The sequence below is a fragment of the Kogia breviceps genome, chromosome 3 (genome assembly GCF_026419965.1).
Source record: "Kogia breviceps isolate mKogBre1 chromosome 3, mKogBre1 haplotype 1, whole genome shotgun sequence".
NCBI classification, from domain to species: domain Eukaryota; kingdom Metazoa; phylum Chordata; class Mammalia; order Artiodactyla; family Physeteridae; genus Kogia; species Kogia breviceps.
Window position 1 is genome coordinate 156,678,361 of NC_081312.1, and position 21,635 is coordinate 156,699,995.

The window sequence follows — 21,635 nt, forward strand, 5'->3', positions numbered from 1 at the left end:
GAGTCCTGTCTGCCAAGCTGCTCATTCCCTCCTCCTGCAGAAAATCTGGACGCCAGCCCCCCGAAGCTGGCTTCTCCTCTGCAAGCAGCTGTCAAAGCACCTTCTCAACCAAATGAATCTGCTCTCTGCACCAGCCACACCATCTTTCCTTTATGTATTTTTTCCTTAATCAATATTTTTTTATCGAAGCATAGTTGATTTACAATGTTGTGTTAATTTCTGCTGTACAGCAAAGTGATTCAATTATACCTATATACATTCTTTATATATATATATTCTTTTCTTTCCCTTATGTTTAAATGTACATTACAGGCCATTCTGTCCGAGCCCACAGACAAGCCCAGGCCTCTCCCCTCCAGCCTCATGGGCTTCTAATTCTTCTCATTGGGAAGTCTAACCCATTTTCTGGAACATGGTTTACCCCCTTATCTCCCGCAATCCTATAGAAACAGACTGAAGATTGTTTAATGCCCTGTTGGTACCACTAACTCTCACGTCGTAGGCAGGAATGACCATGATCCCGAGGTGTTGCCGAAGTCCACGCTGCGGGTCCCTTCTCGCAGGGCCTGAGACACAGCTTCTTTTCTTACAGGGCAACCTTCCACCCGATTACCACATCAGCCTCATAGACATTGGGCTTGTGCTGGAGTACCTCATGGGGGGCGCCTACCGCTGCAACTACACAAGGAAGGGCTTCCGGACCCTTTACAACAACCTGTTTGGACCCAAGAGGGTAGAACTCAGCGAACACGTGGTGTTCTGTGGTTCCCGGAATCACATGTGGTTCCTTGCTAGCCTTTCCAATAACTCAGCCGCTTCAAAGCCGAGCTCATCACCCCAATCCCCCAGCACACCTGCCCGTCCTCCCGCAGTGGCTCTCGGTGGGAGGTCTCAGCATGCCTCCAGACTCCCAGGCTTCACCACGCACCTTCCACCCTCAGCTCGTGGGGCCACACAGCCCAGCACTTGCCCCTGCCCCATCCTTTGTTCGCAATAGCCTTCTTCCCAGGATCCCTTGTCTCTGCCCTCTCCCATCCATCCTACCGCTGGACCCGCCCCCTTCTCCAAAACGAGGGACCCTGCTCAAAAATTCTGGAGGATCCCCAGTGCCTGACGGATCACTGTCAAGCTCATGATCACAGCGTCTAAGGCTCTCCCCCGCCGTCCCCACCCTGTTGTGGGCGACCACGTACCACTGCCAGAATCAAACTCTACTACTGTGTCTGCGGCATCTTCCCCCATCAAAACCCCACGTGTGCCGCAAGCCCAATTCACGTGTGAGATCTTCTATGAAGCCCTCGCCTCGCCCGCACTCAGAGCCCCATAGCTCTGTGTCTGCTCTGTGGGTGAACTTCTCTGGTTCTACCTGGGATGCGGGTGCCATGTCTGCACATCTCTCTGCTCACCTGAGCTGGGCTGACAGAAGCAGAAGTTCCATATTAAAGCATTTCCTTTCCTTGGGTTTGTCCTTAATTGTTAACGAAACCAAGTACTTTTTAATCTATTATTATTGCTACTAACGATATTACTAATGTACAACCACCAGTATCATAACATCAGTTATCTGATTCCATTCATTTTTTTTCTCCCCTTTCATTATGCAGCCTAAAGCTCTCAAACTTCTGGGAATGGAAGTAAGTAGGACTTGTTTCCAATGGCTTTATGATATTGTGGTCAAGTATATGGAGCCCTCTTGGTTTTGTATTTAACATAAAATTGCAAAAGTTTGTTTTCCATGAATAAATCCACTATACCACACACCAAAATTTACTTGGACGATTTAGTCAAATTATATTTAAAAAAAGATCATAGACATGTTTTAAAAGGTAAAAGCCACCCAATTCATTTTTATCAAAATCAAGAACAAGTCAAGCACATCCATTATTGTTGGCATCATTAACCCCACTGGTTTTTAAAAGTGTTCTGGAAATTTTACCACGTGAAAAAATAAATAAATGAAGGATACTTTTAAAAGGGGGAAAATTATTATCAGCAAAAAAATTTGGTTTCTAGAAAACCCAGAAACATTGACAAAGTTTCCTCATAATAGGACAAAAGTATCCAGAAATAACGTTAACAAGGAAACTTCAGAACAAAGCACTAGGACTTCACTGGTGGTGCAGTGGTTAAGAATCCGCCTGCCAATGCAGGGGGACATGGGTTTGAGCCCTGGTCCAGGAAGATCCCACATGCCATGGAGCAACTAAGCCACAACTACTGAGCCTGTGCTCTAGAGCCCACAGCCACAACTACTGAAGCCCACACGCCTAGAGCCCGTGCTCTGCAACAAGAGAAGCCTCCGCAATGAGAAGCCAGTGCACCTCAATGAAGATCCAACACAGCCAAAAAAATTAATTAATTAAATTTTTAAAAAGCACTAGACATGAAAATATATAAATGAGTGAAAGAAATATCGTAACACAGAATATTAAGACTGTCTATTGTAAAGACTCCTCAAATTCATGAGTCAAATAGCATCCTAATTTCTGTATGGATTCAGGGTAGGTTTTGATTCTGTGTTCACAGTTGACACCGACCTTCAGCATAGCTACAAGGGTTATGATATGCAGCTTTCCATAAGTCCATGCTCTCTTAGGTTGGTTGCATCATGTTGGCTTTATCTGTTGGGTGAAGGTTTGGTGGAACTCTCCTGTAAAATAGCCGTATCCCAGTCCTGTGTTTTAGGGGCATATTTTTCACTGCCTTTATAATAATTTTCATAACATGAGTTCATTGAGCTTTTCTGTTTTCTAGAGTCAGCTTTGGTCAGTTATATTTTCCTAGCAAACAATTTACTTCTAGATTTTCAAGTACTTTGGTATAAACCTTTACATAGTATTCTAATTTTTTCAATATCTTTAGTTGTGTGCCATTTCTTGTTCCAATTTTTTAATATTTATATCTTCTCCCTTTTTTTCTTAACCATACTTGCCTTCAGATTTGATTGGTATTTTTGCTTTATTAAGCAACTTTCTTTTTTCTGTTTTCTATTTTATTAATATCTTTTATTTATATTCATTCCTTCCATATACTTTATATGGAGTTACTGTATTATTTTTATTGGCTCAAGTTGAAAGTGAACTTTGCCCGTTTTCTTTTTTAAAAAAATTTTTATTTTAATTAATTAGTTTAAAGGAATTAATCTATACTGACAGATTGTCAAGGCACAGGGATAGATGGGGGAAGATTATTTGGGAGTGTATGAGAAAGAGGCCCTTCCCAAGGACTCCAAATTATACCATATTTATAGTGTTCATGTCATTTTTTTTTTTTTTTGGCCATGCCATGCGGAATGTGGGATCTTAGTTCCCCAACCAGGGATGGAACCTTTGCCCCCTGAAGTGGGAGTGTGGAGTCTTAACCACTGGACTGCCAGAGAAGTCCCTGCCTATTTTCAATCTTTCCTGTATGCCAATAAATGCATAAAGAGTATAAATTTTTTCTCTGAGCATTGTTTTCATGGTATCCCACAGGTTTGGGTCAGTAGAACTTTCATTGCAATTCATTTCTAAACAGTTTATACTTTCCTCATTAATCCACAAGTTATTTATAAGTGTATTTACAATTTTCCAGATATAGAATTTTGTTATTGTTGTTATCCTACTCTTGTTGATTTTTAATTTTATTCTTTGAGTGTATACTACATGATTTCTGATATCTGGAATTTGTTGATATAGAAAATCTCAAAAGAATTAGGGAATAATGCCAGGGGGAATTTTGTTAATGATTCATATGTGTTAGAAACAAATGTGTACTTTCGGTTTGTTGGGTACAATACATATACATCTTTGTCAGATCAAACTTGGTAATGTTATTATTCAATTTGCTTCGATCTGTACTAATTTTTTCAAGTTGATTTCTAAGTGAGCGGTGTTTAGAGGCTCTTACTGTGATTGTGGATGGGTCAATTTCTTTTTAACTTCCAGTTTCATATCTTTTGTTATTTTATTGGGTTGTTTCTTTTTCCTGTTGCTTTGTGGCAGTTCTTGAATTTTAGGGAAATTAGTCCCTTGTTGGTTATATTCTTTCTCTAGCAATCTTAAAATTATTTTAACAGAATTTGCATACAACTAGTATTTTAATAATATAATGTATTATTGAAAGATAGACTTAAAAGGGTTTCTGTTTTACAGTATTTCATTAGTCCTTAGTGGATTTTTATTTGACTGGATATATTCTTGAAAATAAAGCTATGTTGATTTTTAAAATTTCCATAATGTCAGTTTTTAACCTACGTAGACCAACCTTCCTAAATGACCGAAACTGTAGTTTTACTGGGACAAATTAGAAAATTTGAACAAAAACACTTTTTAAATTCATTAATTAATTTATTTACTTTTGGCTGTGTTGAGTGTTCATTGCTGGGCATGGGCTTTCTGTAGTTGAGGCGAGCGGGGCCTACTCTTCATTGCGGTGCGTGGGCTTCTCATTGCGGTGGCTTCTCTTGTTGTGGAGCACAGGCTCTAGGTGCGCGGGCTTCAGTAGTTGTGGCTCACGGGCTTAGTTGCTCTGCGGCACGTGGGATCTTCCCGGCCCAGGGATCAAACCCGTGTGCCCTGCATTGGCAGGCAGATTCTTAACCACTGTGCCACCAGGGAAGTCCCTGAACAAAAACATTTAAATCCAAGGCAAGATACAATAGTTTCAATTAAAATGTCAGACAACTCATTATAAGGTTATAAAACTTGGGTTAGTCATGAACAACATGTGATAGGAATTGGAGAGCCAGTCTCCCCCCTCAACCCCACCCTGCCCAACCACTCCAGCTATGTATATGTGGGCAAATTATTCAGACTTTGGGTCACAACTTCCTCATCTGATGGAATGGAAGACATTCACAACCTCTCAGAGTCAGTATAAGAATAAAAGTGGATCATTGACAAGAAAGCTGTTTGCAAAAGAGCAAATACACATTTCTGTTATTATACTGGGTACTGAAGCCCTAGCCTGGAATAGTCTGAGACCCATATATTTCCATGCCATTCCCGTGTTTCAACCCCAATTCTCCCAGTCATGACAGACATTCCTTTAGGGTCCTTCTCCGTTTTCAGAATCATCCCTCATAATCCCTTTAGGAAATGGGAAATGTTGACCGTCCATTTATAGCACATCCATGAAAAGACAAAGCTCATTCAAAATGGAGCACTTGTGGGACCTCCCTGGTGGCACAGTGGTTAAGAATCCGTCTGCCGGGGTACCTTGTCGCAGGTGGGGCTGGATGGCCGTCTCCTTCGGCTTCCACCATGGGCTCAGCACGTTACTTGCACCGAAGGTTGAGTGGGCGCCACGGTGGCTCCCAGCTTGCAGACAAAAGACATCAATCTCTTTCCTTAGTCGACCAGACCTTCCAAACCTGGCTTATAAGAGGCTGAAAGGCAAAAGTACAGGAATTATCTTCATCCCTGGCTATATTTCTAATATGAATGGTACAAAAGCATTGGCGATTGAGGAGTTTTGCAAATCTCTAGGTCATGCCTATATAAGGTTTGATTACTCAGGAGTTGGAAATTCAGATGGTAAGTTAGAAGAATGCACAGTGGGAAAATGGAAAAAAGATGTTCTTTCTATAATTGATGACTTAGCTGAAGGACCACAGATACTAGTTGGATCTAGCCTCGGTGGATGGCTTATGCTTCATGCTGCAATCACACGGCCACAAAAGGTTGTTGCTCTTATTGGTGTAGCGACAGCTGTGGATGGCCTAGTGACACAGTTTAATCAGCTTCCTGTTGAGGCAAAAAAGGAAATAGAGATGAAACGTGTGTGTTCCATGCCATCAAAATACAGTGAAGGAAGAAGCAGAGCACCACCGCTTGTTACATAGTCCTGTTCCTGTGAACTGCCCTATAAGATTGCTCCACGGCATGAAGGATGAAATTGAACCATGGCATACATCCATGCCGGTTGCTGACCGAGTAGCCAGCACAGATGTAGATGTCGTCCTCCGAAAGAATAGTGATCACCGAATGAAGGAAAAAGCGGACATTCAACTTCTGGTTTACACTACTGATGACTTAATTGATAAGCTTTCAACTGTAGTTAACAAGAATCACAGTTTTAGTTGGAATGTAAAGTAATGGATCCAGAAGATGGAAGAGGGATAAGAGATGAAGGACCCTGATACTTAGAAGGTTTTTTTCTCTTATCTCTACCTTGTAAATATCATGTGAGTATTTAATGATGTATTTGCACAAGTGATTCAGATTGTGAAGAAAGTGCCAGCTGCTGTTTGAAAAATTTTCTCCTTCCTTCAATCCTTGATTTTTTTCATTAAAATATTTCCTATTTTTTTATTCAAGAGATGTTTACCTTCTAATACTTAGGTTAACTGTGCCAGCTCTTACTTAGAATTGCTAATAAAATTTGATTTTTTTGTTTTTTGTTTGGTATCATTGTATATGGAGATTTGCAAAATTATGTTTGATTTTAAAATGCAGTTTACAAGATATAGGAAAATGTTTATTGAAATAAATCTAAAATGACTAGAGAAATGTCTGAAACATAATAAAGTTCAAAAAAAGCTATTACTTTATATATTTAAAAAAAAAAAAAAAAGAATCTGCCTGCCAATGCAGGGGACACGGGTTCGAGCCCTGGGCCAGGAAGATCCCACATGCTGTGGAACAACTAAGCCCGGGCACCACAACTACTGAAGCCTGCGGGCCTAGAGCCCCTGCTCTGCAGCAAGAGAAGCCACTGCAGAGAGAAGCCCGCGCACTGCAACGAAGAGCAGCCCCCACTCGCCACAACTAGAGAAAGCGCGCAGCAACAAAGACCCAACGCAGCCAAAAATAAATTAATAAATTAATAATAATTTTTAAAAATGGAACGCTTGCTTCCTTAAACCATTAGTAGGGAAATGACATTTTTCTCCATCCCCTTTTACATTTTTCCTATTAATCTCCGGTTCAGCGGTATCTGGCAAACAAGTGTTGGTACTTGAAGACTCCCCTGAGGAAATAAGCTACAGGCTTTATCTCTCGCATGGGGTGATTTGGATTGAAGTGTTTTCTTTGTTTTAGTTTTGCAGCATCTCTTCAATTTTTAGAGGCTTCTGGGGAAAAAAAAAAAAAAACCTGCCAACCCAGGGGTATAAACTCTTCAAACAGTAGTATGCCTTTTCAGCTCATTTGGTTTTCGACGGTTTACTTCTCATAATAAACATGTGCATCTTTTCAAAAGAATTAGTACACTGGTTGGAAACCGCAGATGTACTTAGAATTCTCTTTATTCCCTTGGAGGGAGAGGTTTCCCTTTTTCCAGTTGTCCTGAAACCATTTGTTGCATGTTTATGGCAGAACCATGGCAAAGGTGCTTCTCTCTCCTCAGGATGATGAGCCTCCAGCCAAAGGGAAGAAAAAGAAGAAGAAAAAAAAAGAGGAGGAGTTGGACATTGATGTGGACGACCCCGCCGTGAGTCGATTCCAGTACCCCTTCCACGAGCTGATGGTGTGGGCCGTGCTGATGAAGCGCCAGAAAATGGCAGTGTTCCTCTGGCAGCGGGGGGAGGAGAGCATGGCGAAGGCCCTGGTGGCCTGCAAGCTCTACAAGTCCATGGCCCACGAGTCCTCCGAGAGCGAGCTGGTGGACGACATCTCCCAGGACCTGGACAACAACTCCAAGTGAGTGTCTACAGGGAATTTAAGGCCCAGGAGACACTCTTGTCCTGAGCACTGTCCCTTTGCTGGGAAGGGTGGCAAATGTATCTCTCACTTAAGTACAATTACCTTTAAAGCTTGTTCATCAAGTGCTTTGTCCATTGTGTCAGCATTTTTCCTTCTGTCTCTCTGATGTTTTTTGTTGAAATATAGTTGATTTACAATGTTGTGGTAATGTCTGCTATACAGCAAAGTGACTCAGTTATACATATACATATATACACATATACATATACATACATACATATATATATATACACATTCTTTTTTAATATTCTTTTCCATTATGGTTTATCACAGGATATTGAATATAGTTCCCTGTGCTATGCAGTAGGACCTTGCTGTTTATCCATTCTATATATGAAAGCTTACCCCAACCTCCCTCCCCCTTGGCAACCACCGGTCTGTTCTCTATGTCCATGATTCTGTTTCTGGGAAACACAATTTTAGTTCAAAGACAATGAGACCAATTTTCATAAGGAAACAACCTTAGTGAACCTGTGCCCTTGGACTTGACCTTCACAAGTACCTCTGGATTTCCCCCCCTTAGGATGGCTACAGGGGGCTAGATTGGGGTATTTCCCTCCCTCTAGTTCAGTTAGGCTCTGATAAAACACCAATAGGTTAAGCTCTGGTTAGCCAGTTTCCCCCGAGGGCAGGCCTAGTTATGAACAACAGAGTGCTCTGGGCATAGTTCAGAATGGACCCTTTCCCCCTCCCAGATGGCAGCATGAGAGGATTCTTCCCCCATCTTCTCTGTGAGAACTTGGTGGGGCTCCTGGAGGTAAAACTCACAAAAATGTGGACACTTCTCTAAGCCTGGGCTTAGAGCTACTAACTTGCAGACTTGTCCTCACGGGGCCTCCAGAAATTCATCAATTACAGTTCAGGTTTTCCAACCTGGTGCTGCTTCCCCGGGTTTCTGCTCCATTAAGTTGTGATTCTCAGTATCTGTCTTTCCAGTTTAGTGGACAGCAGTTTGCCCTGTGACCTCAATTCTCTGATGAATCTAGAAAAGTCGTGGATTTTGAGTTTGTTGAGCTTTTTTACTTTTTATTAGGACAGAGTGGCAACTTCCAAGTCCCTTACGTGTGGAACCAGAAATCGGAAGTCCCCATGCAACTTTACAGACATGTGAACTTGAATTGTACACAGGCGCCTCTGCCAACATGTAATATCTTTGTTTTGTGAAGCACCCTGCTTATCTTTTGGACCGGATTTCTAAAATCACTAGCTGACTTCTAAACATCAGGTGTTCAAGCCTCTTACAAATAGGGAGGCGTTCCCCTGCCTCCATCTGTTGGCAAGCCCTGTCCCTCTGCTTCCTAGAGGACCCTCGTGGTGACCCCCTGCAGCCTGTGGGGCCTGAGGCCAGAAGATACTGCAGAGTCTGCGTCTCCATCCCCCACAAGTAATGCCTCCCTTTTTCATCCTTCCACTCACAACTGGCATCAAATCTTCTATAAAATGGAGAAACAAAAGCAAAGAAAGGTGACCCCTATAGGACTGTACCTTAATCACATCGATGCCACACAAAAAGTTGAAGGAACAAGAAATGTTCATGACTATCATTAAATCCTCACATCAGGGTCATGTGGAAAGGGAATACATCTTATGTTCACAAATCACCTGTGTCCCCTTCTCCATCCGCCACTTGGTTCCCATCACCCCCCCCTCCCCCACCTCCAGCAATTGGCCCTCCCTGCTCTGGGTCCCCATGGCAACTAGACCTTGTCTCCTTCACAGCACTGAGAGCGCTCTTGTAATCCATGTGTCACTGAAGTATTACACTCATACGGGAGAAGGCCCATGTGCAAAACATGCAGCTTGATGACTGTCCACAAACACAACACACAGCTTTGACCAGCACCCTCAAGAAACAGCACCCTACCTGTGCCACCAGCCCTCCTGGAGGCCTTTTCAATGTCCACCTCTCCCCTGCACCAAGGATGGCCACTGTTCTGACTTCCAGTCCCACAGGTGCTGTTTTCAAACTCTCATTTGCCATCTTTTCCATCTGCAGCCCTGTTCATAAACGCCTGAGGGAAGGGACTTTGTCTTTGCTCTGTCCCTGGGGCCTGAGGGGCAGACTTGGGATCCACCTAAAGCTCCATCTACAGCAAGAGCAGTCAGCCCCTGACATGACTAAGCACGGCCCCTGGCCCCTGGCTGTCCCCTCTGGGGACATCCCCTGGAGCTCCCAGAGGACAGGGAGTCAAGGACTCTGTGTCCTGTGTGGCTCCATGACATCCCCGTGGACACAGCTCTCTAATGAGGAGCATGTGGCCACCCTGTTCCCATTTCTGTCTCTGCAGAGACTTTGGCCAGCTTGCTGTGGAGCTCTTGGACCAGTCCTACAAGCATGACGAGCAGATCGCCATGAAACTGCTGACCTATGAGCTGAAAAACTGGAGCAACTCGACCTGCCTCAAACTGGCTGTCGCAGCCAAACATCGGGACTTCATTGCCCACACCTGCAGCCAGATGCTGCTGACTGACATGTGGATGGGAAGGCTGCGGATGAGGAAAAACCCTGGCCTGAAGGTATGTGTGACGTGGTTGGTAAGCGCGGTATAGTGACAAGTGACACCCGTGAGCTCTGACTCCCTGCCTGGCTGAGCTAAGCACTTGCCGTGGTTTATTTCATCCATGACTCTGAACAACCCCAGGAAGGAGACGCCATGGCAATCCTTGTCTTACAGGAGAACCTGAAGCTTCAAGATTAAGGGGTAGGATCTGAGCTGCAAGGCGTGGGTCTGGCTCCTGAATCCAGGTGGTCTAACACCATAGCCTGACCTGCAGCATGACTGGCTTACAAGCTTGGAGTCCACCCTAACCAGTCATGCATCCCTGGACCAGGCACCCACCACTAAAGCAGACACCTGAGCTCTATTTCTATAGATGCCCTTATAACTCTGAAATTGTCTGATATTGTTTTGTTTTACTTTTAAAAAAACTTTTACTGAAATATAGTTGATTTACAAGGTTGTGTTAGTTTCAGGTGTACAGCAAAGTGATTCAGTTATACATATAATATATATATATAATATATATATTCTTTTGTTTACATTCTCTTCCATTATAGGTTATCACAAGATATTGAGTAGAGTTCCCTGTGCTATACAGGAGGTCCTTGTTGGTTATCTATTTTATATATAGTAGTTTGTGCCTGTTAATCCCAAACTCTTAATTTGTCCCTCCCCCTCTGCCCCTTTGGTGGCCACAAATTTGTTTTCTATGTCTGTGAGTCTATTTCTGTTTTGTAAATAAGTTCATCTGTATCCTTTCTTTAGATTCCACATATAAGCAATATCATATGATATTTGTCTCTCTCTGTCAGACTTACTTCACTTAGTATGATAATCTCTAGGTCCATCCATGTTGCTGTAAATGGCATTATTTCATTCTTTTTTTATGGCTGAATAATATTCCATTGTGTATATACACCACATCTTCTTTATCCATTCGTCTGTCAATGGACACTTAGGTTGCTGTCTGATATCATTTTAATTGGCAATGCTTTCATTCTGTGGGGTTTATGAGAGAATATGAAGCTATGAAAGTGTTTGAAAAGGATTTAGGGGATAGAAAATTGTACTGAGACCAAATCCCAGCTCTGCTGTTTACTACTGTTAACAACTAGGTTATCTTAAGGAGAGATTCTAATCTTCAGATAATCTACTCTGTGATGGCAATATTATACTGAGCTCATGGGATTGCTATGAGGATAAAGAAAAGACCATATATGTTATCCTGGGCATCAGGGTTCTGACATACAGAAGGCACTTTGTTTCTTAAAAATATGTTGGAAACAGTTCTCAGAGCTTTCTGAGATGCTTTTCCCGGGTTATAATCCTCAAATTAGGCTTGAATAAAAATTTCCATTTCTTTCTTTAAAAAAAAAATATAAATGTCATGCCTAATTGCCCAATTATACACAATGCACTAAGCTGATATTATACAGAAAGTTGGATATTAATTAATAGTTTTCAGAATATCAAGAATAATGAGAAGATCCTCAAGATTTTTTTTTTAAGAAGAGCAGGTTTCGGGGCTTCCCTGGTGGCGCAGTGGTTGGGAGTCCGCCTGCCGGTGCAGGGGACGCGGGTTCGTGCCCTGGTCCGGGAGGATCCCACATGCCGCGGAGCGACTGGGCCCGTGGGCCATGGCCGCTGGGCCTGCGCGTCCAGAGCCTGTGCTCCGCAACGGGAGAGGCCACGGCAGTGAGAGGCCCGCATACCGCAAAAAAAAAAAAAAAAAAAAAAAAAGAAGAGCAGGTTTCCTACAAAGGGATGAACATCAGGTTGGCATCAGACTTTCTGTTAATAATACTGAAACCTAGAAGGCACTGAAACAAAGCCTTCATAGTTCTGAGAGGATTTGGAACCTGGATTTTTTTTTTTTTAACCCAGTCCAGCTATTTTAAACATGAGGATAGGCTATCTATTTAAGATAGACAAAGATTCAAGTTATATACTTTCTACTTACTCCTTCAGAAAAAGTACTTCAGCAGGTATTCCATTGAAAGAAGCGTTCAAAATTACAAGAACACAGGTGATGTGAAATGCAAGAAAACAAACCCCAGTTTTTAAAAATCCCCATATGAAAAAGCAGTTGGATGAAATGAGTGCAAAGAGTCAGTGATATGCAAGAAGAAAGTACACAGAAGAATAGAAATGATTCCAACAAATAGATGCAGTGACTAAGATGCTATAAAGTATCAGGGGTATGGGTTAGGGAAACAAAAAGTTCATAATCATTAATGAGAAAATAGAAATAGAATCAAATACCAGGGAAAACAAAAAAACTGCACACAAAAGTTAAGGCTCGGTTATGATTTGAGTTAAAATTTGGTACGATTTTTGAGTGACTGGTAGAAGGCAAAAAAGACCATTTGACCTTTGATACCATGATCAGGTTTCTCTAGTAGCACCAGAATTCTACATTAAAATTTCAATCACAGCACGCCATGTGGCTGTACAATAGACAGTATTTTATACGATAATAAAAATGTAAATCCTTTTTATTGATCTTCAGTTTTTTAGAATAATCCATAGACAAAGTACTGAAGACCTAAATATAAATCCTAAATATAATACAAAGGTTATCAAGTATGAAACTATGAAAGTAAAGGTATAGCTAAGAAAACTTGGCTGGTGGGAAGGGGAAGAGAGAGTGGTAAACAGCATAATATCCCCATATTGTAAAGTGGGGAATCAGAACTGTCAAGAGCTGTTGAAACAAGAGGTGAAGATTCCAGTTTATTGTGTAAAGTTACAAAGGTAACTTCATAGGAACTGAAAATACTGATGTGGTTGTTAAAAACGGGAGCAGAGGGGGAAGGAGATAAATTAAGATAAAGTCTCATCTAAAATAATAGGATGTCAATAGATATTTAGATGACTAAGATAGTACTTAAATTAACAAAGAAATAGCAACATAAGATATCCCCTATGTTGCTAAAAATATGAAAGTATCCATAACAGCTAAAACCAGAAACAGAAGCAAGTGTCTCAAACTAGAATTCAAAAATTTCTCTTGAAGACAAATGATATGAAACTATATATTTAAAAAAACACACTGGGAACCTGAGTACATCAACCCAGAATAACCAACATCAAGACACACTTTAATAAAGTTATTGGATTTTAATGAAAAAAAAAATTCTTTGAGCTTCTAGGCAAAAAAAAAAAAAAAAATCAAGTGACTTCTAAGGGGAAAAAATTCAATTATCATCACTTTCAATAGCAACCATTTATGTCAGAAGAAAAATGGTGTGTATGATATAAAAATACTCCCAGAAAGAAAATTGAGGCAAAGATTTTATATCTAGCAAAGGTGATGGTCAGATATAAAGAGTATACATGACATGTTGCTAACAGGCAAGAACTCAGGGAAATATTGTTCCTATGAGCACTTTCTGAAGAATCTGTTAGAGAATCTCCAACAACCAAAATAACCAGAGAGGCATGAGCAACAGGGCTGATAGTCAGCATCAGATACATATTTACTTGTAGTGTTAAAACTAAGTGACAGTTAAGTGGGAGAGAAAATAGTATATAACAGCTATATGTTCTGATAATATATATATAATAGAACCATTTAAAAATGAGTGGAGGGACTTCCCTGGTGGCACAGTGGTTAAGAATCTGCCTGCCATACGACCCAGCAATCCCACTACTGGGCATATACCCTGAGAAAACCATAATTCAAAAAGAGTCATGTACCAAAATGTTCATTGCAGCTCTATTTACAATAGCCAGGACATGGAAGCAACCTAAGTGTCCATCAACAGATGAATGGATAAAGAAGATGTGGCGCATATATACAATGGAATATTACTCAGCCATAAAAAGAAACAAAATTGAGTTATTTGTAGTGAGGTGGATGGACCTGGAGTCTGTCATACAGAGTGAAGTAAGTCAGAAGGAGAAAAACAAATACCGTATGCTAACACATGTATATGGACTCTAAGAAAAAAAAAATGTCATGAAGAGATTAGTGGTAGGACGGGAATAAAACACAGATTTACTAGAGCATGGACTTGAGGATATGGGGAGGGGGAAGGGGAAGCTGTGACGAAGTGAGAGAGTGGCAGGGACATATATACACTACCAAATGTAAATTAGATAGCTAGTGGGAAGCTGCCGCATAGCACAGGGAGATCACCTCTGTGCTTTGTGACCACCTAGAGGGGTGGGATAGGGAGGGTGGGAGTGAGGGTGATGCAAGAGGGAAGAGATGTGGGAACATATGTATATGTATAACTGATTCACTTTGTTGTAAAGGAAAAACTAACACACTATTGTAAAACAGTTATACTCCAATAAAGATGTTTTTAAAAATTTTTTTTAAATAAAAAAATTAAAAAACATAAAATAGATAACCAACAAGGACCTACTGTATAGCACAGGGAATGCTGCTCAATATTCTGTAATAATCTAAATGACAAAAGAATTTGAAAAAGAATTGATGCATGTATATATATAACTGAATCACTTTGCTGTACACCTGAAACTAACACAACATTGTTAATTAATTATGCTCTAACATAAATAAAAATTTAAAAAAAAAACAAAGGATAAATTATCAAAAAAAAAAAAAAACCCAAAGGATAAATTTTAAAAATATATAAAAGTAGTAGGGATCCTTAAAAAAAAAAAAAAAAAAAAAAAAACAACGCGGGCTTCCCTGGTGGCGCAGTGGTTGAGAATCCGCCTGCCGATGCAGGAGACACGGGTTCGTGCCCTGGTCCGGGAAGATCCCACATGCCGCGGAGCAACTAAGCCCGTGAGCCATGGCCGCTAGGCCTGCGCGGCTGGAGCCTGTGCTCCGCAACGGGAGAGGCCACAACAGTGAGAGGCCCGCATACCGCAAAAAAAAAAAAAAAAAAAAAAAAAACAATCTGCCTGCCAATGCAGCGGACATGGGTTCGATCTCTTGTCTGGGAAGATCCCACATGCCGTGGAGCAACTAAGCCCATGCGCCACAACTACTGAGCCTGTGCTCTAGAGCCCTCCAGCCACAACTACTGACCCTGCACACCTAGAGCCTGTGCTCTGCAACAAGGTAAGCCACAGCAAGAAGCCCACACATCTCAACAAAGAGTAGCCCCTGCTCGCTGCAACTAGAGAAAGCCCATGCGCAGCAACAAAGACCCAACACAGTCAAAAATAAATAAAATGACATCTTTTTTAAAAAATAAAATCAAATAAAAAAAATAAAAATGAGAGGAAAATGGGGAGCACCTGTGCAAAAAAAGTGTAACTTTTCAGTAATCATAATTGATAGTGGTAGTATTAACATCATTATTCTGAAACTGTTAAGTTAAAGCAACTGAGTAACAGTGAGATATGTTAATTCTGTCACCCCCCTCTGTCCTTGAGAACTAGGACTTGGTGTGGAAGAAAAGGAAACACAGATGTAATCTGGAAGAGGATAAGCAGAAAAGCCTATAGTACTTAATTGGAAGCATCAATATGAATTCATTCCAGCTCTGGCCAATGAAAAGCCTAGAAACAAAGACCTACCCAAAAGCATGAACATTCCTAGTGCCCAGATTGTGGCCTTGAAATATCATTTCCCATTCACTGAAGCCAGAACTTCTTGGAGAAATGGTTGATTCCAGGTCTGTAGCAGGATATGTACAAGATGAGCCCAGAACAGTTGACACACCAGATGTTAAAGAAGCTATCAAGGACCCCTAGGGTCAGATCAGGGGGACCCAGGAGCAAACATGAAGAGGCTTCCACTGGCCAAACGAACAGGACAGTTTGACTTTCAATACTATTACTAATAGCAATGAATAGCAAATATCTTTAAATCCATGAGTTCATAACAATATTTTTAAGTAAACATATACACTAATAAAGAACTATCAGAAAGAAAAATTAAGAAAACAGTCATCCCATATATAGTTGTATCAAAAAGAATAAAACACCTAGGAATAAATTTAACCAAGAAGGTGAAAACCTGTATATTGAAAACTATGAGATATTCATGAAAGTAATTGAAGAAGACACAAATAAATGGAAAGATATTCCATGCTCAAGGATTAGAAGAATTAATATTGTTAAAAAGTCCATGCTACCCAAAGCAATATACAGATTTAATGCAGTCCTTATTAAAATTCCAATAGCATTTTTCACAGAAATAGAACAAGCAATCCTAAACTTTATGTGGATCCAAAAAGATTCCCAATAGCCAAAGCAGTTTTGAGAAAGAAGAACAAAGCTGGAGGCTTCATGCTTCCTGATTTCAAACCTTATTACAAAGCTATTGTAATTAAAACAATGGAAACAGGAACATAGATGAAAGGAACAGAAGAGAGCCCAGAAATAAACCCATGCATATATGGTCAATAAATTTATGACAAAGAAGCCAAGAATATACAATAGGGAAAGGATAGTCTCTTCAATAAATCATGTTGGGAAAATTGGACAGCCACATGCAATGAAACTGAACCACTATTTTATACCATACCCCAAAATTAACACAAAATGGATTAAAGACTTGAACATAAGACCTAAAACCATAAAACTCCTTGAAGAAAACATAAGCCGTTGACATGGTGATGATTTTTTTTAATCTGACACCAAAAGCAAAGGCAACACAAGTGGGACTACGTCAGACTAAAAAGCTTCTGCACAGCCAACGAAACCATCAACAAAGTGAAAAGGCAATGTACTGAATGAGAGAAAATAGTTGCAATTGTATGTCTGATAAGGGGCTAATATCCAAGATATATAAAGAACTCATACAATTTAAAAGCAAAAAAACAAACAATCCAATTAAATAATGGGCAGAAGATCTGAATAGACGTTTTTCCAAAGAAGACATACAGATGGCCATCAAGCACATGAAAATATACTCAAAATCACAAATCACCAGGGAAATACAAATCAAAACCACAATGAGATATCACCTCACACCTGTCAGAATGGCCGTCATCAAAAAGCCAAGAAATAAGAAGTTTTGGCAAAGATGTGGAGAAAAGGAAATGCTGGTGCATTGTTGGTGGGAATGTTGGTGGGTGCGCAGCCACTATGGAAAATAGTATGAAGGTTCCTCAAAAAATTAAAACTAGAACTACCATATGACCCAACAATTCCACAACTGAGTATTTATCCAAAGAAAACAACACTAACTTGAAAAGATATCTGCACCCTAAGTTGATTGCAGCATTATATATATATATATATGCAATGATATATATACACACAATGGAATATTATTATATATACACAATGTATATTTTATACTTTTATATATACATATATATACGTATATAAAATGGAATATTATTCAGCCATAAAAAAGAATGAAATCTTGCCATTTGCGATGTGGATAGACCTCGAGGGCATTGTGCTAAGTGAAATAAGCCAGACAGAGAAAGACAAATACATTATGATCTCTTTTATATGTGAAAACTAAAAAAACCAAAAAGTAAATCATAGACACAGAGAACAGATTGGTTGTTGACAGAAGCAAGGGTGAGGGTGGGGTGGGAGAAATGGGTGAACTGGTTTTTATTTTTATTTATTTATTTATTTATTTTTTTGCGGTACGTGGGCCTTTCATTGTTGTGGCCTCTCCCGTTGTGGAGCACAGTCTCCGGATGCACAGGCTCAGCGGCCATGGCTCACGGGCCTAGCCGCTCCGCAGCATGTAGGATCCTCCTGGACCAGGGCACGAACCCTTGTCCCCTGCATCAGCAGGTGGACTCTCAACCACTGTGCCATCAGGGAAGCCCTGGTTTTTATTTTTTTAGTTTAACTAAATTGAATACTTTATAATAAAAAAAAAAAAACCCACAATGAGATAGCACTACACACCCACTAGAAAAGCTAAAATTAAAAGACTGACCATACCAAGTGTTGGCAAGCATGTGGAACAACTATAACTCTTCTACACTGCTGGTGGGAATACGAAATAGTTAAAAAAAGAAAAATTAGTTACCTTCAGTAGCTGATAGGAAACCAATTCATTATCTTGAAAACAGGTACATAAAGGGGAAAGAATCAAGCATTTATCCTGCATTTTCTATATGAACTGAACCACTGGGTAACCACTGAGTAGATGAGGGAAACATCTCTTTGTAAAATTATTCCAGCCAAGAAATGGAAACCAAATGATAGCATTAGAACAGCACCAATTTTCAACCCCATTGAGTTAATGAATTGACATCAACTGCTGCTAACATCACCAAAAGAGAAACGGTATACTTTTTAATGAAAGAACATGCCATCTACAGTCTTGCTATAGGGCTCAAACCTGGGTCTGTTTTTGTTTCATAGATATGTTTGTGTCATATTTTAGATTCCATGTGTAAGTGATATCATATTGTATTTGTCTTTCTCTGTCTGACTTACTTTGCTTAGTATGATAATCTCTAGGTCCATCCAGGTTGCTGCAAATGGCACTATTTCATTCTTTTTTATGGCTGAGTAGTAGTCCATTGTATACATGTACCACATCTTCATCTAGTCATCTGTCGATGGACATTTAGGTTGCTTTCATGTCTTCGCTATTGTAAATAGTGCTTCTATGAACACTGGGACACATGCATCTTTTTGAATTATAGTTTTGTCTGGATATATGCCCAGGAGTGGGATTGCTACATCATATGGCAACTCTATTTTTAGTAACCTTCATATTGAACCTATCTACAAAGCAGAAACAGACTCACAGACATAAAGAACAGACTTGTGGTTGCCAAGGGGAAGGAGGGGTGGGGGAGGGAAGGACTGGGAGTTTGGGATTAGCAGATGCAAACTAGTATATATAGGATGGATAAACAACAAGGCCCTACTGTATAGCACAGGGAATTATATTCAATATCCTGTGATAAACCATAATGAAAAAGAATATATATAACTGAGTCACTTTGCTGTGCAGCAGACATTAAACACAACATTGTAAATCAACCCTACTTCAATAAAATTTACAAAACAACCTGGGTCTGGTCTAGCCTCTGCATCCAGCTGCCAAGTGGCAGGAGATAACAAGGGCAGAGGAGCATCCCCAAATCCACTCCGTGATGAAGTCTACAGGTCCAAATGTTCTAGCTCCTCAACCCATAAACAACCAGGAAACATATATTTTAAAAAGCAATTTTTAAACATGTCAGAATTTTGAAGAGCAAGATGAAACTATGGAGTCTACAGCAGTGCTGTCCAACAGAAATAAAATGCAAGCCACATATGTTACTTTAAATTTTCTAGTTAAGAAAGTACAATTTTTAATAGTTACAAAAAGTTTTTTTAAGTACATTGTAAAAAGTAAAAAGGAAGCACTTGAAATTAATTTTAATAATATATTTATTTAAACCAGTATATACAAAATATTATCATTTCAACATGTTTTTGAAAGGAAAAAAGTCACTAATGAGATAGTCTATATGCTTTTTTTTGTACTAAGTCTTTGAAATCCAGTGGGTATATTTCTATCATTTCCTTCTTTACCTAATGCTACTTTTAGATATAATGTCTACCCAAAGGTATAAATATTTGTAAGCATCAGATTTCCTTCCAAGTATTTTTAATTCCCAACATAAATATATAATTATTTTAAAGCAGGGATGGTTTGTTCTTTTTTTAAATTTAATTCTTTGAATAGGTCATAAGGACATGCACATATTAAAAAATTGAAACTATTTTAAAGTATAAGTGACAAGTCTCCTTCCCAACCCTGTCCCCCATATGGCTTGTCTTACCCATTGGCAACCACTGATATTTGTTTCTTATGTATATTTCCATATATAAAGCTACTATGAATAAGTATTCTTTTTTTCCTTTTTTTCATGATGAAGTAAATACTCTTATTTTTGTTTTCCTTTTCACAAGGGTTGGCATCGTTATTGTTTTGTACCTTCCTTTTTCACTTCCTCTGGGACACAGAATATTCCTTCGTTCTTAGCCGCTTCCCCAGTTCTCCTTCATGGTCGACGGCCACAGTTTATGGCCAGTCCCCAGTGAGGCCATGGAGGTCACTCCTGCCTGGGTGTGCTATACTCACTGTCACCATGAGTGCTCTTGGACACATACTGTGTCTCACGTATCTGCTGTATAAATGTCCAGAAGGGGAATTGGTGGCCCCGTGGGGATATGAACTTGCAATCTTGATAGCTGTCCCTCTGGTAGGTGTCCCTCTGATAGGTGTCCAACTATAGTGTAGGGAATGTCTTGTTTTCCCACAATTCCACCAATACAGTGTGTGAGCAAACATTCCAATCTAATGGTAAAAAATGAGATCTCTGTGTAGTTTCTTTGAATGTCTTTTATTATGAGTGAGGACAAGCCCGTTTTCCTCTCAGTACAAATGTCCCTAAGTTCACTGCCTTTGCCCATTTTTCTGCTGGGCTGTTAGAATTTTTCTTCTTGACTTCTAGAAGATCCTTCCTAATTAGAAAGATTAGCCCTTTGCCTGTCACATGAGCTGCAAATATGTTTCCCCAGAAGTTATTTTTTACTTTGGTTAAGACATGTTTTCATTGTGCAGAAGTTTGTGATTTTTTTTTTCAGTATCAAATATATTGATCTTTGTTTTGATTGCTTCTTGATTTGGGAGCCTAATTAGAAAGGCCTTCTCCTACTCTCCATTTATGAAAGAATTTTCATGTGGTGATTGTTAGTTGTTTTATCTTCTCTCTGTGCCCCCTCTCTTTTTTTTCTTTCAGAAAATATTTGAGCTAGATGCAATTTATTCTGGTGTATGTGTGAGATATGGATCCAACCTAATTATTTTCTAGATGATCACCCAGTTTCTCAATATAGTTTATTAAATGGTCATCTTTACTCCTCCCATTGGAGGTGGTGTTTGTATCACAAATTAATTGCCAATGTGTAGTTGAATCTTTTTCTGGACCTTCTATCCTGCTCTATTGTTTGGTCTCTTCGTGCACCTGTACCACTTTGTTTTAATTATTGGTGCTTTATAATATAATTTTTAGTATATGGTAGAAATAATCCTTTTGTGTTACTCTTTTTTTAAAAGATTTTTTTGATGTGGACCATTTTTAAAGTCTTTATTGAATTTGTTACAATATTGCTTCTCTTTTATGTTTTGGTTTTCTTGGCCACGAGGCATGTAGGATCTTAGCTCCCCGACCAGGGATCAAACCCACACCCCCTGCATTGGAAGGTGAAGTCTTAACAACTGGACCGCCAGGGAAGTCCCCCTTTTGTGTTATTCTTTTTTGTGTGTGTGTGGTACGCGGGCCTCTCACTGTTGTGGGCTCTCCCGTTGTGGAGCACAGGATCCGGACGCGCAGGCTCAGTGGCCATGGCTGACGGGCCCAGCCGCTCCGCGGCATGTGGGATCCTCCTGGACCGGGGCACGAACCCGTGTCCCCTGCATTGGCAGGAGGACTCTCAACCACTGAGCCACCAGGGAAGTCCTTTTGTGTTATCCTTAATAATGGATTGCTGAGGGGAAACTTTTAAAAATTAGCATTGAACATTGGGAACAGAGTTCAAT

The 21,635-nt window shown here is 40.1% G+C and overlaps 1 protein-coding gene and 1 pseudogene across 1 annotated transcript in view; both read left to right on the top strand.

Moving 5' to 3' along the window:
* The window catches only part of TRPM1 (transient receptor potential cation channel subfamily M member 1), a 76,560-nt gene that overhangs the window by 25,473 nt on the left and 29,452 nt on the right, over window positions 1–21,635 (top strand). Inside the window, 4 exon segments of the mRNA XM_067030733.1 lie at window positions 593–733; window positions 1,605–1,634; window positions 7,330–7,622; window positions 9,974–10,202. Coding sequence (XP_066886834.1) covers window positions 593–733; window positions 1,605–1,634; window positions 7,330–7,622; window positions 9,974–10,202 — 693 coding nt within the window.
* LOC131752075 (palmitoyl-protein thioesterase ABHD10, mitochondrial pseudogene) lies at window positions 5,138–6,077 on the top strand (annotated as a pseudogene).